Genomic DNA, 9,996 nt, shown 5'->3' on the forward strand with positions numbered 1-9,996 from the left:
CTATTTTATTGTTTTTTTACTATCATTTATGCATAATTTAATGGGCTTTTATATGTTTATTTTGGTAAAGATTTCTCTGAAATCTGTATTTTCTCCTAGAAATATTTCATATGTATGCTATTAAAATTATTCTCCGAAAATGCTCATAAAAGTTTTGTAATATTTATTTAAATTATTTTACAAACATGTTGTTTTTAACATTTTGTAACTAATATTTATATAGTATTTAATTTCTTATAGAGTAATGATGCCCACAACTTGCTTCGCCCAGAAACTGTTGAAAGTTTATGGTATTTATATCATTTAACTCACAATGAAACATATCGTGAATGGGGATGGAATATATTTCAAGCTTTTGAAAAATATGCTAAGGTTGAAGATGGTGGTTATACTTCTATTGGTGATGTGCGTAATCCCCAGATAACTAAGCCAAGAGATATGATGGAGAGCTTCTTTTTAGCAGAAACTCTAAAATACTTATTTTTATTATTCAGTGACAATCAAGAATTATATTCGTTAGACAGGTATATTTACAATTCTGAAGCACATTTGTTACCTATTTTGAATTCCTAATGATGAATGTTATAGTCCTTCATTATGTTTATGCATATAATATAGAAGATAATTGTTAATTATTTATTGTTGAAAATTCAATGATTTATATGTACTTAAAGTTTCGAATATTTTTTTATGATTCTGATTTCCTTACACCATAATTTATGTTATGAAAATATTTTTATGTTTGTTTTAAATTATTCAACAGTATTGCAATTGCAGTAAAGAAAAACCTCCCTTCCCCATTTCCTTTGAATTTTCAACAGGTGAAATACACTCTCAGAAAAAAAAAAAAAAATCTACATGTCTAGAAAAATTGTTCCATTATGATGAAATCTAACGTTTTGTTTGAAGAGAGAGAGGTGAGGAAGTGAGTGAAATTGGATGGTGAACAGCTCATTTATTGTGAAAATATAAGTAAAAAAAAAAAAAACTGTTGGAGATTAGAATCATGCATAGGCACCACTGATAACTATGTTTGAAGTCTCATATTTTCTTGCAAATTTGAAATGCAGTCATGCAGGACTAGCTGCAGGATAGTCTTGTAATTGCTCAGTAAGTTCACACTTATTCTGAGATGGCTGTGACTAACATCCTAATGTGTCCCGTGTGTATTTAATTGAGGTGAAAGCTAGAAATCCATCAGGGGTGGGTCCTGACAGTAAACTTAATGTTCTTTAGACATATTCATTGTGTGCAGAAGAGATTGAGTCTGACAGACTCAGTAGCATTGTTGTAATAAGTTGCAGGATATCAGTGCATTTGATGAACAGTTAAAGTGTTGTGTTGGGCCAGTAAAAGTGAGTTGAAACTCGAATCTAGTACATTGCAAATTTCACGGTTGCATCACCAGAGTAGGCCATATTGTCAATACTTGGGAGCTAGACATTGCAATGGATACTGATAATGAAGCATTCTCTCAACAGTAAAGCATTCTATCTTACCCAATGATATGTGAATAAGTGTGTCAGGTAGAGAGAAGGTCCTTATGCAATTATGACAGCTTTTTGATAGCATTAATCCTCTCGAGAAGGTAATTGCTACGTTCAACACTATTACAGTCACATAATTAGGTATACTAGCATCTTCTTCTTTTTGACCTAACATCATCACTCGCTCTATTGGTTTTACCATCATCAGAATTTTCTTTGGGGTTCTCTTAATTGGTAATGCGAACAGTACTGCTACCTGAAAAGTCTATCTTGATACCTTTGTGCTGCATTGTGCTTAACTATAGCCCAAATTAAGCAGTTTTAAATTAAGTCGAAGGAAACCTTTGAAGGTGCGCTAATTTTGGAAGCTTACTATGGGTTCCGTGCTAACAGGGTAACAGAAAGTTCTTAAAAATTTTATACAGTTAGGTTTGCAAATATTTTAATTTGAAATTTTTAAAAAATAAAATATTCTAAATGTCATGCACCAAAATCAGTTTAAATTTTATTGGAAATAAAATATTTAAATTTTATTGGAAATAAAATTGAATTGAGTGTAATTCCCAATGAAAAAAATGTAAATGTCTTTAAAACAGAATTGCTTGGATTTGGTAGTATTATAGTTTTTAATCCTACACCAATTTTGAATTCTTCTCTGATCATTTTTAGTACAGTACAAAATCTGTAATCCGGACGTCCATTATCCAGAATGATCTATAATCCGGACCTCAAAGCCACAAACTTTAAGCATGCGCACATTGAAAGAAATGTTTAATAAAGTAAACAAATAAATATTAAGCTTTTTTTTTTTTGTAAAATTTGATACCCTTTAGATCATAATTGCTCTTTATTTCATATATTACGGTTTCATATTTTTAATTGTATAATTTCTGCATGCCATTTTACCAGATTTAAATTAATGATCTATAATCTGGAGAAACCCCTAATCCGGAATCGCTGAAGTCTCGACGAGTCCAGATTACAGACTTCGTACTGTATCTAAATTTGCATATATCTCTAAAGATTTTGAATAAAATTTCTTACTTTTTAAAAACATGTTCACTTTAAGATGGTGTGCAAATTTTATTAGGTTATAGCTGAAAATTTTTTCTGAAAATTTATAAAAAGTGTTTAAATCGGAAAAAATGCCTGAATTTTATTTAGAATAAATGTAAATTTTTTATTGTAAAAGGAGAAAGCTAAGAAGTGTTATCAACAAAGCCATATTATCAATTATATACCAAATTGAATTTTTAATTACATTTTTAAAATGCTATTGAATGTTTACATAATGTAGCATTTTAGCACGATTTAAGGTGTAGAATCAAAATAAGGAAAAATATTTGTGTGTAATTTCAGAGAAAAGTCCAGTTTTGTGTCAAAATACATATGTTACAACAATACTGTATGTAAATGTAATGTGTATGATAAGTTGTGCTTATTGAGGTCATGAGAAACATAGTTGAATTTCATCAGATTGGTAAATGAACAACTCTCTGTTTCTCTCTCGGAGTCAGAGCTTTGCTGGGCAACCACAGAGTCCTTGATTTCAAAATTAAAAATCAAAAAAGCAGAGATTGATAGAGGGGTAGAACAAGCAGTATATTTATTGTGAAATCTGTAAGATTGTTATACAGAAGTTTCCAACTAATAGTTACAAAAGTTGCCAACAAACGATGCTGTAATCGCAATATGTAGTGTGTAAAGAGTGATCTGTTTCACCTTTTAAATGTGAAAGGTAAGCATATTTAAGGAAGAAGTTGAAATCAGTTTCTGTTGAACAATTTGTGCTTCTGGTACTGGTTTGGATTATTGAGATTATAGCAAAGAACACTAGAGCAGAGATGCCTTTGTGGAGCACTTTCTAAGGGAAACTGGCTCATATACACATTGCACATGGGAAAACCACGAAAACGCCCATGTAGCCAGTTGGTTTGTGGGGTTCAAACGTCGCACAAAACTACTAGAGTTCAGTGACTACTGCTCGGCCGCTGGTGGGTTGTTTTTAGTACTTACTGGAATACCAGAGGTTAGATCACAGTCCTATAGCAAGTCCTATAGTTTTCAAGCACTATTGAATGTTTCCTAAAGACCAGATGTGAAAAACATTCACAAGCTCTTCATTAAATGTCCAACCTACAGGCAACGTGGATGATGATGTGGTAGGGATTTTTGGTCACAGGCAAACTCTAGTTACTCCTGAAAATGTTGTGATAGTTTCTGGAATTATTCAGCAAAATACGAGGTAAATCTTATGAAGAATTGCAGCAACGATTGGTTTGAAGCATTCCAGCACACGGAAAATGCTGAGAAACGGCCTAGACATGTTTCCATTTAAAATCTGAAGTCACCAGGCTACAGTGCCATTTGTTGACAGCTTTTGTAACTATCATTTCAAAACTCCTATATAACAATTTTGCAGCTTTCACAATAAATAGACCACTTGTTGTGTTCCTGTATTTATCTTTGGGCTTGAGATTTTTAATTTTGAAACCAGGGGAGAGCATGAAATCTAAAATAGTTAATTTTGAGGTTGCCAATCCTTTCTTAAAGCAACCATTGTGTTTTGCTACATTTTATATATATATATTGTTTATTGTAGCATGCGTACAAGTGCGTAATAAATTGAAATTGCAAGTCCGATGAAAAGTGAATAAAAGTTTATTCTTATCACAACTAAAACAAAATGCTGAAATTTCCTCCGAGATATTCATACAGTATCGCAATATCTCCCAGTAGTTATATTTTAAACTACTAAAATGTTGAATAGAACTCAATTCAAAACACTGAGAAAGCTAATCCGATCTCACCACGAATTCGCTACAATCAATAACAGCACCAAGTAAATAACTAAATTGAGATGTTTTCCTTTGGCTTTTATAACTTTTTAATCATGCATGAGAACATTCCCTGTTTTAGTTTCCCTGTTTCTTGTTAGGGGATGTCTTAACATCTGTACTCTGTTTTGCAGTTTCTTTGTATGTGCCTTCAGCACCACAGTTCCAGCACTTTAGGGTAAATTTCTTGTCAATAATATTCTGTCTCAGGGCGTTGAGTCGTCTGGTTCAATTGTCTAGACGAACAGTCACTTGATCCCCTGGCTCCTGGACTTGAGCAGCCCTGACTGGGTGGCAGTCTCTACGAGTTGCTTGCTTTGCTGGGCTGCCTCGAATTCCATGGCATAGACTAGAGTGCTTTTCAAATCTTTAACATCTGCCATCTGTAGAGCTTTCTGTATTTCAGGATCTCGGATGCCATCAATAATGTATTGCAGAAACAGAATTTCCTTTGTTTCTCTCGGGCACTCTGAAAAGGCGAGATGGGACAGCCCTTCAATGTCTGTGGCGAGCTCCTGGAGTGTTTTGGTGGGCTTCTGTTGAGGGGATTTTAATTGAAGCCTGCTGTAGTCTTTTAAACATTTCTCATCAAAGTGCAGCTACAACGTGCTGGATAAAGCTTCGAAGTCTAGTCTCTGGTTTTCTGGAAGAGTTTCAAGAATATCCACAGAAGCGCCGAGATGACAGGTCTTAGTTTGGGAATCCCATCCGTCCACTTCTGACACTATTGAAAATTGTGTCTTAAGCACTTGCCAGGAGCTCTTTCCATCATATGTGGATAACTTCAGGGAGCGACAGGCAGGCATGGGGAAAAATTTAAAACCATCAGAATTGCTTCCTGCTGTTGCTATGCATTTCTTTAAGGTATCAACTTCTGTGGCGACTGCAGAAACCCTGTCATCAGTTTGTTGTTGAAAAGCAGAAACTTTCTCTTCAATTTCTCCAACTCAGTTTTCAGACGTGTCTATAGCTTCAAATTTGTTTTCAAATACAGATGATTTCTCTTTTCATTTCCTCTTGGCCCACTTTCATTTCTTCGTTAACAGCTTCTATCTTTTCTCGAACATCTTCTTTAACAGAAACCTGACCATCTTCCATCTTTTTTTTTAACGAATTCCTGTCCTGCTTTAATCTCTGCTTTAAAGGATGCTTGGCCAGCTTCCATCTTTTTTTGGAATGCAGTAAAAGCAATGACGAGCTGTCTCAACTGTTCTTCCAATCTCTTGTGATTGGCATTCAAACCCCACTCCTGACACCAAAAAGTGTTGTGTACATACGGCTTCTTAATAAATTGAATGCAAGTGAATAAAAATTTATTCTTATCACAACAAATAAAACAGAATGCTAAAATTTCCTCAATCTCACAGTAGTTATATTTGAAACTTCTAAAATGTTGAATAGAACTCAATTCAAAACACTGAGAAAGCTTATCCGATCTCACTGCAAATTTGCTACAATCAATAACAGCACTAATGAAACAACTAAATTGAACCATTTTCCTTCGGCTTTTATAAGCTTTTTAACTCCTGCACAAGAACATTCCACAATTTTTATTTTCTCGATAGCAAAAGAGTACAATTATGAGATATCTATTTATTAAAGTGTTAAATGTGCATGCTGCTGTATTTTAATTTTTTTCCGGCATAGCTTTCTTTTCAATTAAGTCTTGTGCAGCATTATACATGAATATAAAACAATTTTCATTAATTCTACTAAAAATAGCTAAATAAATACAAAAAATGTAACAATATATATATATATAATAAATGGGGAAGTATATTTGAAATAAATGATAGTAGGTAACCAAATTGTGGTCTTGGGGTAAACATGTGGCAAAGGGCTTTGTACAAAAGTTGTTTTGGTAAAATTCCATAATTTATCTGTGTGGTGAATATACCCTGATGACTGTGAACTGCCTTGTAAAAAATGTGTTGCTGCATTTGCTTAATGCATCCATTCATGGGATGAGTTTTTTAGGTAGTCATGCAAAAGTTTGTTTTGAAATTTATTTTGAATCATGTAATTTATGCCGTTCTTAGGTGACTACAGTTACCCAAGCAGGAGGGTCATAGCAAATTGATGACCCTCCTGCTGGGCCAAATTGGTGCTGTCTGTTAAGACAGGGTTTGGAATATTGTCCCAGCAGGGGGAGCAACTTAAAATGTTGTAAGCCTATTATGCATTGACCAAACTTATTAATAACTTCATGCTAACTGCCCTTTGTTTCATCCAGAACTTCAAAAGGATTAATTGAAAGTCGCTTTATGAATTTTCCTTTTATAGATTACTAATAATTTTATATTGTTTGCATTAATACTGACTTTCCATTTCCAAAGCGCAGTCTGGTAGTTTCACAAGTGCGTTATTTTGAAGGGATTTAACTTACTGGAGGGATACTTTGTGTGATGCTTCTGCATGAGGAATAGGAACCCCGCCCCCCATTAATGCTAAAGTATCAATGCATAAGTAGAAGAAATGAATTAGAAGATTTTTTTTTTTTTTCTGGCTAAAAGTAAGCTTGATCAATTCATAGCCTTCAACTGACACTATGTTACAGCTGATGCAGTTGAAGGCTTTCACCGTATCTAGTGTGAGGAATGTTTGTGATGTAAGATAGCTCTGTTTAACTCAATCACTCTCACAAGCTGTTATACAGCTGATAGATGTCTCCTAAGTCACTGCTGTTCTTTTGGAAGCACATGAAAATATGGTTGAATTTGTTGAAGAATAATCTTTCCTAATATTTTCATCATATTGGGAGAAGGCTGGTGGATCTGTAACTTTCTGCTGTAGAAATACCATTTCATGAGAAATACCATTTTTCTAGCCTTTTTCTGGAGAAAAGCATAACATGACATTTAGTATACATGCAAGATTCTGAATATATTGTCATATTTGCTATTCAGTCTAGAAGTTTTTTTTTTATGTTCAGCTTTTTCTTAATGTTGATAATTTTGATAACACTTGGAGTCTTGTCAGCTATTAGGCATGAATCACTTTTCCAGTTATTTGCCATTTTTTAATCCGAGCATGCAAATCAGTTATCTTATATAATGATGCAGTTACAGGTTTTATTTTCTCTTTTGCTATTTTGAGAACTTCCAGAATAGTGAGTTGTAATTGAGCTATATTCTCTTTCCATTATTCTCTTTTCAGTCAACGATTTATTTTCTAATGTGTTTGTTTATATGATTGAGTTCAGTCTTTATATTGGAATTTCATGTAAAATCGGCCATCCCGTCCTCCTCCTATTTACTAATTAGCTCTTTAATTTTTTATAAAGGCGTATGTTTGTATTTAATTCACAGTGGCAGTGCAATATTTCTTATAGTATGTGTTTTTGTGTGAGCTTTAAACCCTCCTCTTTTTCTCATTGACCTTGCATTTCTGTAATTTGCATGTTAGGCTAAGAAACATTTGCATGTTGAATTTCAAAATTATTGGACAATTTTTCTAGTTCTTTTTTTTTTTTTCTTTTTTCTTTTTTTTTTTTTTATGTGGAGTGTATATGCTAACATTTGTAAAAAAATAAAACTTTAGAAAATTTATTCTTGTATAATTAAGTTCTTTTATGATTTTTATTTGTAATCTGAAGCTGATTGGCAAAATGAAATAACTGCCATCTATTTTGCCTGTGTCTAATGTTTCACCTGTGTTTAGTGCATATTTCACATTCATTAAATTTTATGCCACATTTATACTTTTTAATACGATTCATTTATTCACTGTGCTAAATATTTGTTTTTCAACTAGGGTATATCTGTGATAACTCTCAGCGTTCAAGTTCAAATGAATTAATTATAATTTTTTTAGTATTGAATTAAATCAAAATTTTTTCAGTGGAGATTTTGATTTTGTATGATATTTATATTATTTGTGTTAATAATAAGTTTTTACATAATGTAATATTGTTATTTAATGTAATGATATATTTTACCCTTTATGTTCAGTTCAATTTAAAATCAAAAGAGGAAGTTTGTATATCTTTAAATGACTAGATATACTATTTTAAATTATTTATATATGTGTCTGTTGTACTTTACTTTTATATCTCATTTTGCAGTTTAATGCATGTAAACTTTTAGCTTGCCATTCTGACTCATATAAAGCTATAACATATTCAAATTAAAAAGTTATGTACGGCAAATGTAATATTTCACCCTTTTACTTTGTGAGCTTCAAGGTTTTAGTTCATTTTAAAATAAAGCAATTTCCATATTTTTATAGCAAGTAAATGTTTTAATTATCTATGTTATCATAAAAACACAAACCATTTCATTGCTTAAAATGACTATTATGAAAGAGAAACTTGTGACATTATAAAACATGGGTCCTTTCCCACCAGAAAGCCTAATTGTTGTTTAGGATTCATAGTAATTAATTCATTTATTAAAACATTGACAAGTTGTGCTGTATGTTTCATTAAATCTGCATGTGCTCAGGAAAACAAAACTTAGACATATTAGTCATTTGAACATTTAAGGTTTTCTGAAGAAGTTTCTGGTTTAATGGGAATTCTGAGCAAAATTAATAATAATTGATTTTCTGCAGAATGAATATGATGGTAATATCATGAAGAAAATGATGTTTTGCATCTATTCTAAATTTCATTGCCATACTTTTATGAAAGTAAAACATATTTAGAACAGAAATGCAATATTTTGGATTCAACTGTTCTGGGGAGGCTGTGCATGCATTATTTTATAAACTTATGTAGACTTTCATATTCATTTATTTCAGCTTGATTTGGTTTACAGTTTGCTGCAACTGTGATTATGTGTAATAACTTGAATGGCTAAAATAAGTATTTTGTTTTTCAGATCCTTACATTTCTACTAATAATCACAGAAAATAATAAAAATCACTAATTTTGAAGTTACTGATAATTCCACATTCCTTCAACTCGCAGAGTGTTCTAAGTATCATAAATCTTATCGGGGAAAACCCCACTAATTAGTAAATAGTGTATAAACAAAATTAGTACAGTAAAAACCCTTAACACAAACTCACTTCAAGCAAACACTTAGTTAACATGAACATATATGAACTCTGTGTATGATCTTATGGGAAGTTTTATCTGGTAACATGACGTTTGGTTCTCATGAATTGTGAACTGTTTTTTTAGCCATTGTATCATTAGGTTTTGTCATAACATGCACTTTCAAAGTTTTTCATATTTTTCCCTCTGCTAGGGCAATGTTCAGAAATGTTCCATTTTGTTTAATTGAAAACATATGACACTGGGTAGTTGCACAGCCCATTGCATACATAATCTGAAATTCTCCGATATGCAGACTCACTCCCCCCCCCAAATGCAATAAGTCAATGCAATGCAGTGAGTCATAACTGCAATAATGCCTTGATCCAAAGGCAGGGCATTATTGCAGTTATGAAGAGGTCTTATCGCAAGTGACTTGTGAGAGCTGCTGAAAAGGAGATAGAAATGCCAATTAGAGTGTGCTTGATGCAATAAAAGCTATTGCCATGTCCTGGAAATCCATTTCATGTGTTTTGTTTCATGCACATACAGAACTGTTGTCTTTATTCCTTGAGACATAAAGACACAAATTTTGTTGATGAATTAGACGGTGACAATGATACCTCATGACCTGCCAAATGTTGCAAACCATGATGTTAGTTTTGAGGAGTTTGTTAGAACAGATGACTATGTT

At 32.6% G+C, this 9,996-nt stretch overlaps 1 protein-coding gene across 1 annotated transcript in view; it reads left to right on the plus strand.

Moving 5' to 3' along the window:
* The window catches only part of alpha-Man-Ib (alpha-Mannosidase class I b), an 83,853-nt gene extending 75,307 nt beyond the window's left edge, over positions 1-8,546 (plus strand). Inside the window, exon 11 of the mRNA XM_085807228.1 lies at positions 241-8,546. Coding sequence (XP_085663354.1) covers positions 241-573 — 333 coding nt within the window. The 3' untranslated portion in view covers positions 574-8,546. The remainder of the gene's footprint in view (positions 1-240) is intronic.
* The last annotated feature ends 1,450 nt before the right edge of the window (positions 8,547-9,996 follow it).

Source organism: Stegodyphus dumicola, chromosome X1 (genome assembly GCF_044657685.1).
Source record: "Stegodyphus dumicola isolate Sdum_Otavi_A_Nest chromosome X1, ASM4465768v1".
NCBI lineage: Eukaryota > Metazoa > Arthropoda > Arachnida > Araneae > Eresidae > Stegodyphus > Stegodyphus dumicola.